Genomic DNA, 23,074 nt, shown 5'->3' on the forward strand with positions numbered 1-23,074 from the left:
CACCTCTATTTCTATAATATGTTTTCCATTCTATCAAATGAGACCAAGAAAACGAGAATACAACAATAAATACTATACAAAAATAGACCACAAAGTCGGCATTTTAATTAAAAAAAACGGTCGGAGTTTTTTTTTTTCTCATTATGCACTGCTTGCTCCAGGATTTTTTTTATATGGTGCACACTGACCACACAGACCAATTCTCTCACATGTGGGCCTACCAGCTTTCTCCTGCTTGATTTGAAGCCGCTAGAATTTACGAGTATATATATGTCAAACACGGTACCTCGTAAGACGTATATATACGGCCGCGACAGTCAAAGGGTTAATCTTGTCTCCCAGGATGCAACCCACACCAGTCGACTAACACCAAGATGAACATGGAAAAATGCCTGGAACTAGTGCTCATATTCGTGAATTTAAAGCCAGCAAAGGTTGGTTTGAGACATTAAAGAATCGTAGTGGCATACACAGTGTGATAAGGCCTGTTCTGCAAGAAAATGCCAAACAGGACCTACAGTACTCAGGAGGAAAAGGCACTCCCAGGACACAGTGTCTCATCAGTCATTGCTGCATCTTCAATAAAGGTAAGTGTCATTTATTCTTCATTTAGTAGAGTAGTACATGCACAATATATATTGTGCATGTACTACTCTACTATTGTGCATGTATCCTTCTCTTTGTGTGTAGGAAAATGTATATTTCATGTGGTAAAATTTTTTTTTCATACTTTTGGGTGTCTTGCACGGATTAATTTGATTTCCATTATTTCTTATGGGGAAAATTCATTCGCATAACGATAATTTCGCATAACAATGAGCTCTCAGGAACGGATTAATATCGTTATGCGGGGGTCCACTGTATGTACTTCGGAGTTGACGTGTCAGCGGATGGATTTATGAATGATGAGGTTAATCATAGAACTGATAAAGGAAAAAAGATGAATGGTGCGTTGAGGTACTATATGTGGAGACAAAAAACGTCATCTATGGAGGCAAAGAAGGGAATGTATGAAAGTATAGTATTACCAACACTCTTATATAGGTGTGAAGCTTGGGTTGTGAATGCAGCAGCGAGGAGGGGCCTGGAGGCAGTGGGGATGTCCTGTCTAAGGGCAATGTGTGGTGTAAAAATTATGCAGAAAATTCGGAGTGTGGAAATTAGGCGAAGGTGTGGAGTTAATAAAAGTATTAGAGGGCTGAAGAGGGATTGTTGAGGTGGTTTGGTCATTTAGAGAGAATGGATCAAAGCAGAATTATATGGAGAGCGTATAAATCAGTAGGGGAAGGAAGGCGAGGTAGGGGTCTTCCTCGAAAAGGTTGGAGGGAGGGGGTAAAGGAGGTTTGGTGGGCGAGGGGCTTGGACCTCCAGCAAGAGTGCGTGAGCATGTTAGATAGGAGTGAATGGGGATGAATGGTATTTGGGACCTGACGATCTGTTCGAGTGTGAGCAGGGTAATATTTAGTGAAGGGATTCAGAGAAACCGGTTATTTTTATATAGCTGGACTTGAGTCCTGGAAATGGGAAGTACAATGCCTGCACTTTAAAGGAGGGGGTTCGGGGTATGAGCAGTTTAGATGGATACATTGTGTATCTTTATAGGAATATGCTTCTAAACTGTAGTGTTCTGAGCATGTCTGCAAAAGCAGTGATTATGACTGAGTGAGGTGAAAGTGTTGAATGATGATGAAAGTACAGTGGACCCCCGCATAGCGAACTTAATCCGTGCAAGAGGGCTGGTCGTTATGCAAAATGTTCGCTATGCGAATTAATTTTCCCCATAAGAAATAATGGAAATAAAATTAATCCGTGCAAGACACCCAAAAGTATGAAAAAAAAAATTTTTTACCACAAAAAAATGTTAATTTTAGTACACACAAACTGAAAAAGGCATGCACAATTACATGACACTTACTTTTATTGAAGATCTGGTGATGATTGATGGGATGGGAGGAGGGGAGAGAGAGTGTTAGTGTTTAGAAGGGGAATCCCCTTCCATTAACACTTGAGGAGGCAAGTCCTTTTCCGGGGTTACTTCCCTTCTTCTTTTAATGCCACTAGGACCAGCTTCAGAGTCACTGGACTTCTTTCTGTCCATAGAGCTCTGTACCTCCCGTTCCTTTACGATTTGTCTAAAATGGGCCATAACATTGTCATTGAAATAGTCACCAGCACGCCTTGCAACAGCTGTGTCAGGGTGATTTTCATCCATAAAGGTTTGCAGTTCAACCCACTGTGCACACATTTCCTTAATTTTTGAAGTAGGCACAATGGATTCCACAACTGGCATAGGCTTCTCAGGGTTAGCCCCAAACCCTTCAAAATCTTTCTTAATTTCCATACTAATTCTCACCCTTTTTACCACAGGGTTGGCACTAGAAGCTTTCTTGGGGCCCATGGTCACTTATTTTCAACAAACAGAACCGAAAACACTGTAATAATACGAAATATTCCGAGTGTATGCTTGAATGTTACCGCGGAGGCTAGCTGGTAAACAATGGGACAGGCGGCACATGTGAGGCTGGCTGAGGCCGCACATTGGACGCGTCTCGGACGAAGTTCACTGAGCGGGTTTTTGTCTACTATGCGGGGCAAAATTTTAGCGATCAAAGCGTTCGCTATGCGGAATGTTCGCTATGCAAGGCGTTCGCTATGCGGGGGTCCACTGTATTTTCTTTTTGGGGATTTCCTTTCTTTTTTTGGGTCACCCTGCCTCGGTGGGAGACGGCCGACTTGTTAAAAAAAAAATAAATAAGAATATTATTATTATTATTATTATTAATTTAGGTAACTAGAGCAAAGATCCAATTCCCAAGATCAAGAACCCCTCACCAACGTCAAGGTTCTTTGACGCTGGTGAGGGGCTCTTGATTTAGGGAATTGGATCTGTGCTCTAGTTACCTAAATTAATAATAATAATAATAATAATAATAATAATAATAATAATAACAATAGGTAGTAGGTTGGTAGACAGCAACCACCCAGGGAGGTACTGCCGTCCTGCCAAGTGAGTGTTAAATGAAAGCCTGTAATTGTTTTACATGATGGTAGGATTGCTGATGTCTTTTGTCTGTCTCATAAATATGCAAGATTACAGGTATGTCTTGCTACTTCTACTTATACTTAGGTCACACTACACATACATGTACACATTTATTTACACACACTCATCTGAATTTTCTTAGATTTTATCTTAATAGTTCTTGGTCTTATTACTTTTCCTTTCATATCCATGGGGAAGTGGAATAAGAATCTTTCCTCCGTAAGCCATGCGTGTTGTAAAAGTCAACTAAAATGCCAGGAACAATGGGCTAGTAACCCCTTTTCCTGTAAAGATTACTAAAAAGAATAAGAAGAAGAAAATTGTCAAAGTGGGAAGTCTGAATGTGCAAATGATAAGAAAGAGATGTTGTGCAAATGATAAGAAAGAGATGATTGTGGATGTTATGAATGAGAAGAAGCTAGATGTCCTGCCTTTAAGTGAAACAAAGCTGAAGGGGGTGGGAGAGTTTCAATGGAGAGGAATAAATGGGATTAGGTCAGGGGTTTCAAATAGAGTTAGAGCTAAAGAATGAGTAGCAATAATGTTGAAGGATAAGCTATGGCAGGAAAAGAGGGACTATAAATGTATTAATTCAAGGATTATGTGGAGTAAAATAAAGATTGGATGTGAAAAGTGGGTTATAATAAGCGTGTATGCACCTGGAGAAGAGAGAAGTGTAGAGGAGAGAGAGAGATTTTGGGAAATGTTGAGTGAATGTGTGGGGAGTTTTGAATCAAGTGTGAAAGTAATGGTGGTTGGGGATTTCAATGCTAAAGTGGGAAAAAATGTTATGGAGGGAGTAGTAGGTAAATTTGGGGTGCCAGGGGTAAATGTAAATGGGGAGCCTTTAATTGAGCTATGTGTAGAAAGAGATTTGGTAATAAGTAATACATATTTTATGAAAAAGAGAATAAATAAATATACAAGGTATGATGTAACACGTAATGAAAGTAGTTTATTAGATTATGTATTGGTGGATAAAAGCTTGATGGGTAGGCTCCAGGATGTACATGTTTATAGGGGGGCAAATGATATATCGGATCATTATTTAGTTGTAGCTACAGTTAGAGTAAGAGGTAGATGGGAAAAGAGGAAGGTGGAAATAACAAGTAAGAGGGAGGTGAAAGTGTATAAACTAAGGGAGGAGGAAGTTCGGGTGAGGTATAAGCGACTATTGGCAGAAAGGTGGGCTAGTGCAAAGATGAGTAGTGGGGGGGTTGAAGTGGGTTGGAATAGTTTTAAAAATGCAGTATTAGAATGTGGGGCAGAAGTTTGTGGTTATAGGAGGGTGGGTGCAGGTGGAAAGAGGAGTGATTGGAGGAATGATGAAGTAAAGGGTGTGATAAAAGAGAAAAAGGTAGCTTATGAGAGGTTTTTACAAAGCAGAAGTGTTATAAGAAGAGCAGAGTATATGGAGAGTAAAAGAAAGGTGAAGAGAGTGGTGAGAGAGCAGATGACAGAGTGGGAGAGGCACTGTCAAGAAATTTTAATGAAAATAAGAAAAAAATTTGGAGTGAGTTAAACAAGTTAAGAAAGCCTAGGGAAAGTATGGATTTGTCAGTTAAAAACAGAGTAGGGGAGTTAGTAGATGGGGAGATAGAGGTATTAGGTAGATGGCGAGAATATTTTGAGGAACTTTTAAATGTTAAGGAAGAAAGAGAGGCAGTAATTTCATGCACTGGTCAGGGAGGTATACCATCTTTTAGGAGTGAAGAAGAGCAGAATGTACGTGTGGGGGAGGTACGTGAGGCATTACATAGAATGAAAGGGGGTAAAGCAGCTGGAACTGATGGGATCATGACAGAAATGTTAAAAGCAGGTTGGGATATAGTGTTGGAGTGGTTGGTACTTTTGTTTAATAAATGTATGAAAGAGGGGAAGGTACCTAGGGATTGGCGGAGAGCATGTATAGTCCCTTTATATAAAGGGAAAAGGGACAAAAGAGACTGTAAAAATTATAGAGGAATAAGTTTACTGAGTATACCAGGAAAAGTGTACAGTAGGGTTATTATTGAAAGAATTAGAGGTAAGACAGAATGTAGGATTGTGGATGAGCAAGGAGGTTTCAGAGTGGGTAGGGGATGTGTCGATCAAGTGTTTACATTGAAGCATATATGTGAACAGTATTTAGATAAAGGTAGGGAAGTTTTTATTGCATTTATGGATTTAGAAAAGGCATATGATAGAGTGGAAAGAGGAGCAATGTGGCAGATGTTGCAAGTATATGGAATAGGTGGTAAGTTACTAAATGCTGTAAAGAGTTTTTATGAGGATAGTGAGGCTCAGGTTAGGGTGTGTAGAAGAGAGGGAGATTACTTCCCAGTAAAAGTAGGTCTTAGACAGGGATGTGTAATGTCACCATGGTTGTTTAATATATTTATAGATGGGGTTGTAAAGGAAGTAAATGCTAGGGTGTTCGGGAGAGGGGTGGGATTAAATTTTGGAGAATCAAATTCAAAATGGGAATTGACACAGTTACTTTTTGCTGATGATAGTGTGCTTATGGGAGATTCTAAAGAAAAATTGCAAAGGTTAGTGGATGAGTTTGGGAATGTGTGTAAAGGTAGAAAGTTGAAAGTGAACATAGAAAAGAGTAAGGTGATGAGGGTATCAAATGATTTAGATAAAGAAAAATTGGATATCAAATTGGGGAGGAGGAGTATGGAAGAAGTGAATGTTTTCAGATACTTGGGAGTTGATGTGTCGTCGGATGGATTTATGAAGGATGAGGTTAATCATAGAATTGATGAGGGAAAAAAGGTGAGTGGTGCGTTGAGGTATATGTGGAGTCAAAAAACGTTATCTATGGAGACAAAGAAGGGAATGTATGAAAGTATAGTAGTACCAACACTCTTACATGGGTGTGAAGCTTGGGTGGTAAATGCAGCAGAGAGGAGACGGTTGGAGGCAGTGGAGATGTCCTGTTTAAGGGCAATGTGTGGTGTAAATATTATGCAGAAAATTCGGAGTGTGGAAATTAGGAAAAGGTGTGGAGTTAATAAAAGTATTAGTCAGAGGGCAGAAGAGGGGTTGTTGAGGTGGTTTGGTCATTTAGAGAGAATGGATCAAAGTAGAATGACATGGAAAGCATATAAATCTATAGGGGAAGGAAGGCGGGGTAGGGGTTGTCCTCAAAAGGGTTAGAGAGAGGGGGTAAAGGAGGTTTTGTGGGCAAGGGGCTTGGACTTCCAGGGGGCGTGCATGGGCATGTTGGATAGGAGTGAATGGAGACGAATGGTACTTGGGACCTGACGATCTGTTGGAGTGTGAGCAGGGTAATATTTAGTGAAGGGATTCAGGGAAACCGGTTATTTTCATATAGTCGGACTTGAGTCCTGGAAATGGGAAGTACAATGCCTGCACTTTAAAGGAGGGGTTTGGGATCTTGGCAGCTTGGAGGGATATGTTGTGTATCTTTATATGTGTATGCTTCTAAACTGTTGTATTCTGAGCACCTCTGCAAAAACAGTGATAATGTGTGAGTGTGGTGAAAGTGTTGAATGATGATGAAAGTATTTTCTTTTTGGGAATTTTCTTTCTTTTTTGGGTCACCCTGCCTCGGTGGGTCACTCTGCCTCGGTGGGTCACCCTGCCTCGGTGGGTCACCCTGCCTCGGTGGGTCACCCTGCCTCGGTGGGTCACCCTGCCTCGGTGGGTCACCCTGCCTCGGTGGGTCACCCTGCCTCGGTGGGAGACGGCCGACTTGTTAAAAAAAAAAAAAAAAAATAACAATAATAATAATTATAGGTAGTAGGCTGGTAGACAGCAACCACCCAGGGAGGTACTACCGTCCTGCCAAGTGAGTGTAAAACGAAAGCCTGTAATTGTTTTACATGATGGTAGGATTGCTGATGTCTTTTGTCTGTCTCATAAATATGCAAGATTACAGGTATGTCTTGCTACTTCTACTTACACTTAGGTCACACTACACATACATGTACAAGCATATATATACACACCCCTCTGGGTTTTCTTCTATTTTCTTTCTAGTTCTTGTTCTTGTTTATTTTCTCTTACCTCCATGGGGAAGTGGAACAGAATTCTTCCTCCGTAAGCCATGCGTGTTGTAGGAGGCAACTAAAATGCCGGAAGCAAGGGGCTAGTAACCTCTTCTCCTGTATATATTACTAAATGTAAAAGGAGAAACTTTTGTTTTTCCTTTTGGGCCACCCCGCCTCGGTGGGATACGGCCGGTGTGTTGAAAGAAGAATAATAATAATTTGGGACCTGACGATCTGTTGGAGTGTGAGTAGGGTAATATTTAGTGAAGGAATTCAAGGAAACCGGTTATTTTTATATACCCGGACTTGAGTCCTGGATATGGGAAGTATAATGCCTGCACTTTACAGGAGAGGTTTGGGATATTGGCAGTTTGGAGGGATATGTTTGTGTATCTTTATACGTATATGCTTCTAAACTGCTGTATTCTGAGCACCTCTGCAAAAAAAGTGATTATGTGTGTGAGGTGAAAGTGTTGAATGATGATGAAAGTATTTTCTTTTTGGAGATTTTCTTTCTTTTTTGGGTCACCCTGCCTCGGTGGGAGACAGTTGACTTGTTGAAAAAAAAAAAATAATAATAGTAATAATAATAACTAATAATAATAATTATTATTATTATTATAATGAATGCTGCCAACTCAGTGCGCTGTTTACCTCACTGTGAGAGCAGTTCTCTAATGCTTTGCTTACATTTTTGACAGTCATTTGGCCAAATTTAATTTTTCTAAGCATGGGTCATGAGAAAGTAAGTGTAAAGGACAATGCTTAGAAGAGGATGATTTCCATGGAATTAAAGCATGAAATCATAGATAAACAAGCAAGGTGTCGAGGTTTTGCATTGATGGGGAAGCAGGGGCAGCTGGCTCGTAATTCAGATGTTGGCTCGTAACTCTCAGAGCAAAAAGTCGACCCAGGGACGGCTCGTGTCTCAAAAAACTTGTACGTTGGGACACTCATAAGTCAAGGTTCCACTGTATTTCTTCAGTCACAGAGTTGTTAGGAATTGGAATAGTCTGGAAAGTGAGGTAGTGGAGGCAGGTACCATACATAACTTTAAGACAAGGTATGATAAAGTTTATGGAGCAGGAAAAGAGTGGACCTAGTAATGACCAATGAAGAGGCAGGGCCAGAAGCTATGACTCGACCCCTGCAACTAAAATTAGGCAAGTACATGCACGCATGCACACACGCACACACACATGCATGCACACACACGCATGAATGCACACACCCACATACACACAGGGAAGGGAAATCTTGTGTCACAAACCTACTGGAGTTTTATGGCAAGGTGATGGTGGTAGGGCAAGAGAGGGGGGTGGGTAGACTGCATTTTCTTGGATTGTAAGAAGGCTTCTGACAGTTCCACACAAGAGATTAGTGCAAAACCTGGAGGGCCAGGCAAGTATAACAGGGGAGGCACTGCAATGGATCAGAGAATACCTGACAGGAAGGCAACAGCGAGTCATAATACTTGACCAGGTGTCAAACTGGGTGTCTGTGATGAGTGGGGCTCTACAGGCAATCACCTCTTTCTTATCATCTGCACACATCCATGCACATTCAAACATCCCAGTTTTATACAGCTTTTCTTATTTTTAGTAATTTATACAGGATAAGGAGTTACTAGCCCACTGCTCCTGATATTTTAGTCTCCTCTTACGACATGCAGGGCTTACGGAGGAAAGATTCTTTTCCACTTCCCCATGGAGATGAAAGGAAATAAAAAGAACAAGAACTATGTACATATACAAGAACAAGAACATGTACATATACATGTACATGTGTATGTAGTGTGCCCAACTGTAAGCAGAAGCAGCAAGACATACCTGTTTTCCTGTGTGTTTATGAGACAGAAAGAAAAAGATACCAGCATTCCTATTATTATGTAAAACAATTACAGGTTTCTGTTTTACAGGCATTTAGTAGACAGTAGTACCACCCTGGGTGGTTGCTGTCTACCAACCTACTATCTTATTATTCTTTCTTTCTTTCAACACACCGGCCGTATCCAACCGAGGCGGGGTGGCCCAAAAAGAAAAATGAAAGTTTCTCCTTTTACATTTAGTAATATATACAGGAGAAGGGGTTACTAGCCCCTTGCTCCCGGCATTTTAGTTGCCTCTTACAACACGCATGGCTTACAGAGGAAGAATTCTGTTCCACTTCCCCATGGAGATAAGAGGAAATAAACAAGAACAAGAACTAGAAAGAAAATAGAAGAAAACCCAGAGGGGTGTGTATATACTATATGCTTGTACATGTATGTGTAGTGTGACCTAAGTGTAAGTAGAAGTAGCAAGACATACCTGAAATCTTGCATGTTTATGAGACAGACAAAAGACACCAGCAATCCTACCATCATGTAAAACAATTACAGGCTTTCGTTTTACACTCACTTGGCAGGACGGCAGTACCTCCCTGGGTGGTTGCTGTCTACCAACCTACTACCTTATTATTATTATTATTATTATTATTATTATTATTATTATTATTATTATTATAGCACACCTGCAGTCTTCCACTGAAGTAGACAAGCAAGCAAACTTATAGGTATCATACAATACTTGGGGAATGAGAGAGAATAAAGTTTGATTTAAGGAAAGAGAAAATTAAAATCTTTGGACCAAAAGCCCCTCACCAGCATGAGGACTATGTCAGTGAAAACAGCAGCAGCAACAGATATTAAAAGTGCACTAACCTTGGCAGCAGTAACAATGGAGAGCACCTGACAAGTAAGGTACTGTATCACATGTGGCAGAGAGTCGGCCAAGAGGCTGCTGTGACGGTGGTATGTGTTCTCTATGGCCTTTAGTGATTCTATTAGATGGCACACACTCACTGCACAAGCCTTGCCCATGGGCCGGCCAAGTGTAGTGTGCAAGTTGAGTACAGTCTCAATGTTGTACTTTATAGTGTGTGCCAAGATCATACCCTGGTGGTGGAAAGTCAAAACTTTAAGTCAACCATTTTAATATACATACTAAATTTACTACTGTTATCTCTACCAGAAATTCACTGTTATATAATGACCTCTCTACCAGAAATTCACTATTATGTAATAATCTTCTCTCTACCAGACATTCACTGTTATGTAATGACTGTCTCTCTACCAGAAATTCACTTATGTACAGTAGTACCTTAGTACACGAACAGCTCCCAACTCAAACAATTCGGTACTTGAATGCTTAGTTCGAATCCCCACAGCTGTCGCTCAGTGCGAAACTCCGCTGAACATCACTGTAAACTATTTCATGCTTCTTCACATATTTTGGTGTTTTTTTTTATATTTGTATAAACAAGTCATCATGGGGCATATGAAGATTAGTGATAACAGGAAAACAAAAAGAAAATTGGTTCGAGTCACAACAGAGATGAAAATTATTATTAATTATTCCTTATGGGAAAAATTCATTCAGTACTTGAAAGATTGGTACTCAAACAGCCATCTGGAACAAATTAGCTTCGAGTACCAAGGATCCACCGTAATGACCTCTCTACCAGAAATTCACTGTTATGTAATGACCTCTCTACCAGAAATTCCTCTTGTGTGATATAAATTTACTCTCATGTAACTTGACTATGTAGCAGCTGGCACGACTGCTCAGCTGAGATCTGACCAGTTTACCATGAGGATGGACAAATGTACATGAGGTATACAATACATCTATCACATAAGGCAAGTGATACTTGTTATTCTTTTACATTTTCTTTTTATAAACATCTGTCTTCTCTCACCAAGGTAGGGTGACCTAAAAAAAATAATAATAATAATAATCAAGAGTGTTGACAGAAGTGCTGATATTACAGTTGAGACAGTTCTCCAAACTGCAACATCCTGACTCCTTCAGTGCTGATGTAAGTGTTGACATCAGAGCTCACATGATCCTCCACACTGTAACATCCTGACCTTCCTTCAGTGCTGATGTAAGTGTTGACATCAGAGCTCACATGATCCTCCACACTGTAACATCCTGACCTTCCTTCAGTGCTGATGTAAGTGTTGACATCAGAGGTCACATGATCCTCCACACTGTAACATCCTGACCTTCCTTCAGTGCTGATGTAAGTGTTGACATCAGAGCTCACATGATCCTCCACACTGTAACATCCTGACCTTCCTTCAGTGCTGATGTAAGTGTTGACATCAGAGCTCACATGATCCTCCACACTGTAACATCCTGACCTTCCTTCAGAGTGCAGTAGCACTGTGTTTCCCATTACCATAGGAAACTGCAAAACCCAAAAAGGTCATGCAGCACCTGAGGAATGGGAGGAAAGAGGGACAGGAGGTACTGCAATTCTGTATATCAAGAGCCCTTCACCAGAATCAAGGCCACTCCACACCCTCATCCTTCACCAGCATCAAGGCCACTCCACACCCTCATCCTTCACCAGCATCAAGGCCACTCCACACCCTCATCCTTCACCAGCATCAAGGCCACTCCACACCCTCATCCTTCACCAGCATCAAGGTCACTCCACACCCTCATCCTTCACCGGCATCAAGGCCACTCCACACCCTCATCCTTCACCAGCATCAAGGCCACTCCACACCCTCATCCTTCACCAGCATCAAGGCCACTCCACACCCTCATCCTTCACCAGCATCAAGGCCACTCCACACCCTCATCCTTCACCAGCATCAAGGCCACTCCACACCCTCATCCTTCACCAGCATCAATGCCACTCCACACCCTCATCCTTCACCAGCATCAAGGCCACTCCACACCCTCATCCTCCATAAAGGCAGATTTGAAAATCTAACACAAAATACCTGCAGTAAGAGAGAGGATCACTGGTTCTGACACAGTTAATAATCCAACACACAATACCTGAAGTAAGAGAGAGGATCACTGGTTCTGACACAGTTAATAATCCAACACACAATACCTGCAGTAGGAGAGAGGCTCACTGGTTCTGACACAGTTAACCCTTTCAGGGTTTCAGCCGTACTAGTATGGCTTACGTGCAGGGGTTTTTGACGTACTAGTACGCATAAATTCTAGCACCTTCAAATCAAGCGGAAAAAAGCTGGTAGGCCTAGATGTGAGAGAATGGGTCTGTGTGGTGGGTGTGTGCAGTAGAAAAAAAATCTGGGACCCAGTGGCGCATTGTGGGAACGCCATTTTAGTACACCATTTCCACCATGCCTCACAGTAAGAAGCTCCTCACTCCCCGGCGAATTGGGACACTTTTGTTCCCCAGTGACAGTTCTAATACAGATGGAAGTGCCAGTGAAGATGAGTTTCAAGGTTTTGGTGAGGTTTTGACCGAAACTAATGACCATAATATCGGTAAGAGTGAGGAAAACCCAGACGACCCTCAGCCTTCCACCTCTGCTGCTGGGCCATCTTGTTCACGCTCAGTTGTACCAGAATCAAAGAGGAAACTCCTATTTTCCCAAATCCCAGACTCAGATTTGAGCATTTGTGATGATAGTGATAGTGATTATGAACTACAAGCTCTTCAAACTAGTTCCAGTAGTGATAGTGAAATGCAATATTCCCCAGAGAAGCGTCAGTATATACGGCGATATATGCGCTCTGGTAGTGTGCCATATGCTATTCCAAGGGGAAGGAGTACATCCCGTGGCTGTACAACAGGAATTGACAGTGAAAATGACAATGATACTGTTGCAATTGGGATGGAAAATGTGCATGGTGGTGGTAGTGGTGCCAGCGGTGAGGCACCAGCAGTGGGCCATGCTGCCACCCACGCTGCTGCCACCCATGCTGCTGCCACCCACGCTGCTGCCACCCACACTGCTGCCACCCATGCCGCTGCCTCAGCTGATCTACAACAAAGGCCACCATCCCCCACCCACCCACCACACCAGCCTCTACAACCACAACCTCCACAACCACAACCTCCACAACCACAACCACCTGTCATTGTCCAGTACCCACCAGCAGACTGCACCTGGGATTGGCAGGAAGCTGTTAATTTTGTTCCAAATCCCCACCAGTTTGATGACAGCCAAAGTGGAATATGGCCATGTTGTACACTGGGAAACAATGCCAGTGAACTGGAATGTTTCGAGTTATTCTTTGACGAACCCCTGATGGAAAGTATTGTCATGGAAAGCAACACATACCACGAGTAAACCATGGCAAACACAATACTTTCACCAAAATCACATCTACATCAGTGGAAGGAAACAACTGTGGCTGAGATGTATCTTTTCTTTGCCACAATAATGCTTATGCCACACGTGTATAAGCACAGTGTGAAATCATACTGGTAAATAGACCGCCTGATTGCAACCCCAGGTTTCAGTGATATAATGCCAGTGAATCGATTTGCGCTACTGTTATGTATGCTTCACTCCTCAGACAAAACCAAGCCTGACAGAAACGACAGGTTATATAAGATTAGGCATGTGTTTGTGTATCTGAAAGAGAAATTCAATATGTATTTTTATCCCTTTAGGAAGCTTGTAATTGATGAGTCTTTGATTCAATTCAAAGGAAGACTCTCTTTCAAGCAGTACATACCAAGCAAGAGGAAACGCTTTGGTATAAGTTGTTTGTGCTTCGTGATTGTTACAGTGGTCTGGTATTGGATATTATTATGTACACTGGAAGTTATACATTGCAAAATACCAGGAAGTTTTTGGGCATCTCTGGTGATGTGGTTAGAAGAATGATAGAACCATACCTTGGTAAGGGGGCATATATTATATACAGAAAACTGGTACACAAGCCCCTTACTCAGTGATTTTTTGCGAGTGAACATGACAGATGTGTGTGGCACAGTGTGTGTAAATCGGAAACATATGCCCAGGTTTGACGCTGGCACTTGTAGAGGTGAGGTGCAGGCGTTTGCTGCCAATGACATCATGGCATTTTGGTGGCATGACAAACGAGATGTCACACTATTGTCATCAGTTCACCCTAATGAAATGGCAGACACTGACAGGCAGCATAGAGAAAGCAATGAACCCATTCTAAAACCTGCAGCTGTGATTGATTACACCCTCAATATGCATTCAGTGGACAAATGTGACATGCAGACTGGGTTTGCTGATTGTGTTCGCAAGAGTTATAAGTGGTACATAAAACTTTTTCCATCTTCTGGAAATTTCCATGCTGAATGCTTATAATATGTATAAGATGAGGACCAGAAGCAAACCACAATATGGCGAATTCTGTTTGTCTCTCATCAGACAAAAAGTATTCAAGTACCAAGGAAGAACACCTGCAATAGACCGCTCACCAAATTGTCAACAACTTCCTCCTCGTTTGAAGCATGGTGATCACTTCCTGGTAAAACTGCCTGCTACTGCTTTCAAGAAAAAGGCTCAGAAGAGGTGTTACTTCTGTGCACATACAAAAAAACACCCAAAACAATGCAGAGACACTGGTTTTATGTGTGAGGAGTGTAAAACACCACTGTGCATGACACCATGTTTCAAAGACTTTCACAGGCTGCAGAACTTCTAGAAACATTCCCTGTGACTGTATATGTGTATATAAAATATAGAAAAATAGTAATAAACAACATTTCATATCGTTTGTTTGTGCAAATATTTTCTGTAAACAAAACAATGTCAACAGTGTTCATGCCGTTATTGTGTAGTATTGAAAAAGAAATAACTTACAAAATACTGATCATATTGGTCTCACAGGCCATGAAAGTTACTTGGCAAAATAAAAATTAAAAAAATAATAGAAAATAGTACATAAAACACTAAATAAAAGAATACCGGGTGACGGCAGTCGGCGATGTTACCATATGATGCTCCTTTTTGGTAAACTTCATGTCTCCATATCTTGGTAAGTATTGATGGTAAATTTTTTTTGTTTAGCCTATAATGTTTAGAAAGAAAAAAAAAACTATTTTTTCATAAGAAAAAATAATTTTTTTTTTTTTTAAATTTGGCCGACCCTGAGAACAAGTCTCTAACAGGGCCTGTCGACCCTGAAAGGGTTGATGATCCAACACATAATACCTGCAGTAGGAGAGAAGCTAACTGGTTCTGACACAGTTAATAATCCAACACACAATACCTGCAGTAGGAGAGAGGCTCACTGGTTCTGACACAGTTAATAATCCAACACACAATATCTGCAGTAGGAGAGAGGCTCACTGGTTCTGACACAGTTAATAATCCAACACACAATACCTGCAGTAGGAGAGAGGCTCACTGGTTCTGACACAGTTAATAATCCAACAATACCTGCAGTAGGAGAGAGGCTCACAGGTTCTGACATAGTTAATAATCTCTGCAGTAGGAGAGAGGCTCAATGTTTCTGGCACAATTAATAATCCAACACACAATATCTGCAGAAGGAGAGAGGCTAACTAGTTCTGACATGGCTAATAATCCAACACACAATACCTGCAGGAGGAGAGAGGCTCACTGGTTCTGACACAGTTAATAATCCAACACACAATACCTGCAGTAGGAGAGAGGCTCACTGGTTCTGACACAGTTAACCCTTTGACTGTCACCAGCCCTTTTCTGAAACTGTCATTCTATGTCGAAAAATTTTTTTGAAAAAAAAAAAAACTAACGATATGATAGAATATCTTTTCCCGATGGTAAAGACACCAAAAGTACAAAATTTGGTCGAAAACTCATGGAATTATGCTTCCGTGAAGTTAGCGGTCTCAGCGACATATATGTATCGGCGATTTCGCTGACTTTGAGCCCCATTTTTGGCCAATTGCGTTGTTCCAGTTGACCAAACTCATAGCTATTTCTTCAGAACTCCATTTTTTCTATCAACTGAGTACAAGAAACTGCCCATTTACTGATTTGAACTATCCAATAATGTGGTCAGAAATTGGCAATTTGGCCATTTTCATGCAAATTAAAAAAGATGCCAATTTCAAAATAGGGTCAAGAATAAACAATGTAGACATTCTTGGCACTAAAATAACATATCCTCTGTTCATTAGTCATGTCTCTAGGCCCCTCTTATATTACTATTGCTTTCTATTTTGATTTTTTATTCACGGCTTGCGTAACAGAGATAAAACACCTCAATTACTGAAAGCGCTTGAAGTTCCTGAACCTGTACTCCCTGGAACGCAGGCGAGAGAGATACGTGATTATATACACCCAGAAAATCCTAAAGGGACTAGTACTGAACTTGCACACGAAAATCACTCGCTACGAAAGCAAAGACTCGGCAGACGATGCAACATCCTCCCAATGAAAAGCAGGGGTGTCACTAGCACATTAAGAGACAACACAATAAGTGTCAGGGGCCCAAGACTGTTCAACTGCCTCCCAGCATACATAAGGGGGATTACCAATAGACCACTGGCTGTCTTCAGCAGGCACTGGACAAGCACCTAAAGTCGGTACCTGACCAGCCGGGCTGTGGCTCATATACTGGATTGCGTGCAGCCAGCAGTAACAGCCTGGTTGATCAGGCTCTGATCCACCATGAGGCCTGGTCACAGACCGGGCTGCTGGGGCATTGACCCCCCAAACTCTCTCCAGGTAAACTCCAGGTAATACAAAAAATAGATTTACTGTTATGCAAACTACTGAATTATTGTAACAATGATATAATTAATATCAGTGCACTAGTGAAAGAATATTAGACTCCTCAGTTGATATGTATTGGACATGTGGTGTGATTTGTTTACTCTTGAACATTGGTTAAAATCGAACATCTCTGCTACTTAGAGCTCAATTTCAAGGTCGTTTTCATTGTGAAACTAATCAAAATCGCCTCTATTTCTTTAATATGTTTTCCAATTTATCACTTGAGACCATGAAAACGAGAATACAATGATAAATACTATACAAAAATACACCTCAAAATTGGCGTTTTAATCCAAACAAATAAGTCAAAGTTTTTTTTCTCATTATGCATTGAGTGCTGCAGGATTTTTTTTATATGGTGCACACTGACCACACAGACCCATTCTCTCACATGTGAGCCTACCAGCTTTCTCCTGCTTGATTTGAAGCCGTTAGAATTGTTGAGTACATATACGTCCGAAACACTGGCTCGTAAGACATATATATACGACCAAAACAGTCAAAGGGTTAATAATCCAACAATACCTGCAGTAGGAGAGAGGTTCACTGGTTCTGACACAGTTAATAATCCAACACACAATACCTGCAGCAGGAGAGAGGCTCACTGGTTCTGACACAGTTAATAATCCAACAATACCTGCAGTTGGAGAGAGGCTCCCTGGTGCAGATATAGTTAATAATCCAACACACAATATATGCAGCAGGAGAGAGGCTCACTGGTTCTGACACTGTTAATAATCCAACACGCAATACCTGCAGTAGGAGAGAGGCTCACTGGTTCTGACACTGTTAATAATCCAACAATACCTGCAGTAGGAGAGAGGCTCACTGGTTCTGACACAGTTAATAATCTGACACACAATACCTGCAGTAGGAGTTGTGACACAGTTAATAATCCAACACACAATACCTGCAGTAGGAGAGAGGTTCACTGGTTCTGACACACAATACCTGCAGTAGGAGTTCTGACACAGTTAATACCAACACACAATACCTGCAGTAGGAGAGAGGCTCACTGGATCTGACACAGTTAATAATCCAACACACAATACCTGCAGTAGTAGAGAGGCTCACTGGTTCTGACACAGTTAATAATCCAACACACAATACCTGCAGTAGGAGAGAGGCTCACTGGTTCTGACACTGTTAATAATCCAACACACAATACCTGCAGTAGGAGAGAGGCTCACTGGTTCTGACACAGTTAATAATCTGACACACAATACCTGCAGTAGGAGTGAGGCTCACTGGTTCTGACACAGTTAATAATCTGACACACAATACCTGCAGTAGGAGTTCTGACACAGTTAATAATCCAACACACAATACCTGCAGTAGGAGAGAGGCTCACTGGTTCTGACACTGTTAATAATCCAACACACAATACCTGCAGTAGGAGAGAGGCTCACTGGTTCTGACAGTAAGTAATCCAACAATACCTGCAGTAGGAGTGAGGCTCACTGGCTCTGACAGTAAATAATCCAACAATACCTGCAGTAGGAGAGAGGCTCACTGGTTCTGACAGTAAATAATCCAACAATACCTGCAGTAGGAGAGAGGCTCACTGGTTCTGACACAGTTAATAATCCAACAATACCTGCAGTAGGGGTGAGGCTCACTGGCTCTGACAGTAAATAATCCAACAATACCTGCAGTAGGAGAGAGGCTCACTGGTTCTGACAGTTAATAATCCAACAATACCTGCAGCAGGAGTGAGACTCGCTGGTTCTGACACAGTTAATAATCCAACAATACATGCAGTAGGAGAGAGGCTAACTGGTTCTGGCACAGCTAATAATCCAACAATACCTGCAGTAGGAGAGGCTCACTGGTTCTAACACAGTTAATAACCCAACAATACCTGCAGTAAGAGTGAGGTTCACTGGTTCTGACACAGTTAATAATCCAACAATACCTGCAGTAGGAGAGAGACTCACTGGTTCTAACACAGTTAATAATCCAACAATACCTGCAGTAGGAGTGAGGCTCACTGGTTCTGACACAGTTAATAATCCAACAATACCTGCAGTAGGAGAGAGACTCACTGGTTCTGACACAGTTAATAATCCAACAATACCTGCAGTAGGAGAGAGGCTCGCTGACTCAGGTCTTGGTTCTTCATCTGACTTGAATGTTTCTTAGCAGCAGCATCCAGGTTCACAGCCCAACCACACACCTCCATCACACAACAACTTAATTAAACATTGAGGACAAATAGGCATTAAATGATCCTATCTTCAACTTTAAATATGTATAATACACAAAAAGGGAAACACAAAAAAATGTTGTACATGTTGTAGTAAAAACAGCTACATCTAGTAGTAAGAAGACTATCTAGCAGTAGGAAGACTACATCTTGTAGTAAGAAGACTATCTAGCAGTAGGAAGACTACATCTAGTAGTAAGAAGACTACATCTAGTAGTAAGAAGACTATCTAGCAGTAAGAAGACTACATCTAGTAGTAAAAAGACTATCTAGCAGTAAGAAGACTACATCTAGTAGTAAGAAGACTATCTAGCAGTAGGAAGACTACATCTTGTAGTAAGAAGACTACATCTAGTAGTAAGAAGACTATCTAGCAGTAGGAAGACTACATCTTGTAGTAAGAAGACTACATCTAGTAGTAAGAAGACTATCTAGCAGTAGGAAGACTACATCTTGTAGTAAGAAGACTACATCTAGTAGTAAGAAGACTATCTAGCAGTAGGAAGACTACATCTTGTAGTAAGAAGACTACATCTAGTAGTAAGAAGACTATCTAGCAGTAGGAAGACTACATCTTGTAGTAAGAAGACTACATCTAGTAGTAAGAAGACTATCTAGCAGTAAGAAGACTACATCTAATAGTAAAAAGACTATCTAGCAGTAAGAAGACTACATCTAGTAGTAAAAAGACTATCTAGCAGTAAGAAGACTACATCTAGTAGTAAGAAGACTACATTTAGTAGTAAGAAGACTACATCTAGTAGTAAGAAGACTATCTTGCAGTAAGAAGACTACATCCACCAGTAAGAAGGCTATCTAGTAGTAAGAAGACTACATCTAGTAGTAAGAAGACAATCTAGCAGTAAGAAGACTACATCTAGTAGTAAGAAGACTACATCTAGTAGTAAGAAGACTACATCTAGTAGTAAGAAGACTATCTAGCAGTAAGAAGACTACATCTACTAGTAAGAAGACTACATCTAGTAGGAAGAAGACTACATCTAGTAGTAAGAACACTATCTAGCAGTAAGAAGACTACATCTAGTAGTAAGAAGACTACATCTAGTAGTAAGAAGACTACATCTAGTAGTAAGAAGACTACATCTAGTAGTAAGAAGACTAGCAGAGAGAAGACTACATCTAGTAGTAAGAAGACTATCTAGCAGTAAGAAGACTACATCTAGTAGTAAGAAGACTATCTAGCAGTAAGAAGACTACATCTAGTAGTAAGAAGACTACATCTAGTAGTAAGAAGACTACATCTAGTAGTAAGAAGACTATCTAGCAGTAAGAAGACTACATCTAGTAGTAAGAAGACTATCTAGCAGTAAGAAGACTATTTCTAGCAGAAAGAAGACTACATCTAGTAGTAAGAAGACTACATCTAGTAGTAAGAAGACTACATCTAGAAGTAAGATGACTACATGTAGTAGTAAGAAGACTACATCTAGTAGTAAGAAAACTATATCTAGTAGTAAGAAGAATGCATCTAGTAGTAAGAAGACTACATCTAGTAGTAAGAAGACTATCTAGTAGTAAGATGACTACATCTAGCAGAAAGAAGACTACATCTAGTAGTAAGAAGACTACATCTAGTAGTAAGAAGACTACATCTAGTAGTAAGAAGACTACATCTAGTAGTAAGAAGACTACATCTAGTAGTAAGAAGACTACATCTAGTAGTAAGAAGACTAGTAGTAAGATGACAACATCTAGCAGTAAGAAGACCACATCTAGTAGTAAGAAGACTACATCTAGTAGCAAGAAGACTACATTTAGCAGTAAGAAGACTACATCTAGCAGTAAGAAGACTATATCTAGTAGTAAGAAGACTATCTAGTAGTAAGAAGACTACATCTAGTAGTAAGGAGACTACATCTAGTAGTAAGAAGACTACATCTAGAAGTAAGAAGACTACATCTAGTAGTAAGAAGACTACATCTAGCAGTAAGAAGACTACATCTAGAAGTAAGAAGACTACATTTAGTAGTAAGAAGACTACATCTAGTAGTAAGAAGACTACATCTAGTAGTAAGAAGACTACATCTAGTAGTAAGAAGACTACATCTAGGAGAAAGAAGACTACATCTAGTAGTAAGAAGATTACATCTAGTAGTAAGAAGACTATTTAGTAGTAAGAAGACTATCTAGTAGTAAGAAGACTACATCTAGTAGTAAGATGACTACATCTAGTAGTAAGAAGACTATATCTAGTAGTAAGAAGACTACATCTAGTAGTAAGAAGACTACATCTAGAAGTAAGATGACTACATGTAGTAGTAAGAAGACTACATCTAGTAGTAAGAAAACTATATCTAGTAGTAAGAAGAATGCATCTAGTAGTAAGAAGACTACATCTAGTAGTAAGAAGACTATCTAGTAGTAAGATGACTACATCTAGCAGAAAGAAGACTACATCTAGTAGTAAGAAGACTACATCTAGTAGTAAGAAGACTACATCTAGTAGTAAGAAGACTACATCTAGTAGTAAGAAGACTACATCTAGTAGTAAGAAGACTACATCTAGTAGTAAGAAGACTAGTAGTAAGATGACAACATCTAGCAGTAAGAAGACCACATCTAGTAGTAAGAAGACTACATCTAGTAGCAAGAAGACTACATTTAGCAGTAAGAAGACTACATCTAGCAGTAAGAAGACTATATCTAGTAGTAAGAAGACTATCTAGTAGTAAGAAGACTACATCTAGTAGTAAGGAGACTACATCTAGTAGTAAGAAGACTACATCTAGAAGTAAGAAGACTATCTAGTAGTAAGAAGACTACATCTAGTAGTAAGAAGACTACATCTAGCAGTAAGAAGACTACATCTAGAAGTAAGAAGACTACATTTAGTAGTAAGAAGACTACATCTAGTAGTAAGAAGACTACATCTAGTAGTAAGAAGACTACATCTAGTAGTAAGAAGACTACATCTAGGAGAAAGAAGACTACATCTTGTAGTAAGAAGATTACATCTAGTAGTAAGAAGACTATTTAGTAGTAAGAAGACTATCTAGTAGTAAGAAGACTACATCTAGTAGTAAGATGACTACATCTAGTAGTAAGAAGACTATATCTAGTAGTAAGAAGACTACATCTAGTAGTAAGAAGACTACATCTAGTAGTAAGAAGAATACATCTAGCAGTAAGAAGATTACATCTAGCAGTAAGAAGACTATTTAGTAGTAAGAAGACTACATCTAGTAGTAAGAAGACTACATCTAGTAGTAAGAAGGCTACATCTAGTAGTAAGAAGAATACATCTAGAAGTAAGAAGACTACATCTAGTAGTAAGAAGAATACATCTAGTAGTAAGAAGACTACATCTAGTAGTAAGAAGACTATCTAGTAGTAAGAAGACTACATCTAGTAGTAAGATGACTACATCTAGTAGTAAGAAGACTATATCTAGTAGTAAGAAGACTACATCTAGCAGTAAGAAGACTACATCTATTAGTAACAGGACTACATCTAGTAGTAAGAAGAATACATCTAGTAGTACAAAAACTATCTAGTATTAAGAAGACTACATCTAGTAGTAAGAAGACTACATCTAGTAGTAAGAAGACTACATCTAGTAGTAAGATGACTACATCTAGCAGTAAGAAGACTACATCTAGTAGTAAGAAGACTACATCTAGTAGTAAGAGGACTACATCTAGCAGTAAGAAGACTAAATCTAGTAGTAAGAAGACTACATCTAGCAGTAAGAAGACTACATCTAGTAGTAAGAAGACTACATTTAGTAGTAAGAAGACTACATCTAGTAGTAAGAAGACTACATCTAGTAGTAAGAAGACTACATCTAGTAGTAAGAAGACTACATCTAGTAGTAAGAAGACTACATCTAGTAGTAAGAAGACTACATCTAGTAGTAAGAAGACTACATCTAGTAGTAATAAGACTATCTAGTAGTAAGAACACTACATCTAGTAGTAAGAAGACTACATCTAGTAGTAAGAAGACTACATCTAGCAGTAAGAAGACTACATCTAGTAGTAAGAAGACTACTTCTAGTAGTAAGAAGACTACATCTAGTAGTAAGAAGACTACATCTAATAGCAAGAACACTACATCTAGTAGTAAGAAGACTACATCTAGTAGTAATTAGACTACATCTAGTAGTAAGAAGACTACATCTAGTAGTAAGAAGACTACATCTAGTAGTAAGATGACTACATCTAGAAGTAAGAAGACTACATTTAGTAGTAAGAAGACAACATCTAGTAGTAAGAAGACTACATCTAGTAGTAAGAAGACTATCTAGTAGTAAGAAGACTACATCTAGTAGTAAGAAGACTACATCTAGTAGTAAGAAG

At 40.0% G+C, this 23,074-nt stretch overlaps 1 protein-coding gene across 1 annotated transcript in view; it reads right to left on the reverse strand.

Annotated features, from left to right (window-relative positions):
- The window catches only part of LOC128700413 (WASH complex subunit 4), a 216,713-nt gene that overhangs the window by 91,135 nt on the left and 102,504 nt on the right, over positions 1-23,074 (reverse strand). The window contains exons 6-7 of the mRNA XM_070080171.1: positions 18,627-18,725; positions 9,746-9,979 (exon numbers count right to left, since the gene is read on the reverse strand). Of these exons, the coding sequence (XP_069936272.1) occupies positions 9,746-9,979; positions 18,627-18,725 (333 nt within the window). The remainder of the gene's footprint in view (positions 1-9,745; positions 9,980-18,626; positions 18,726-23,074) is intronic.

The sequence above is a fragment of the Cherax quadricarinatus genome, unplaced genomic scaffold (assembly GCF_038502225.1).
Source record: "Cherax quadricarinatus isolate ZL_2023a unplaced genomic scaffold, ASM3850222v1 Contig188, whole genome shotgun sequence".
NCBI lineage: Eukaryota > Metazoa > Arthropoda > Malacostraca > Decapoda > Parastacidae > Cherax > Cherax quadricarinatus.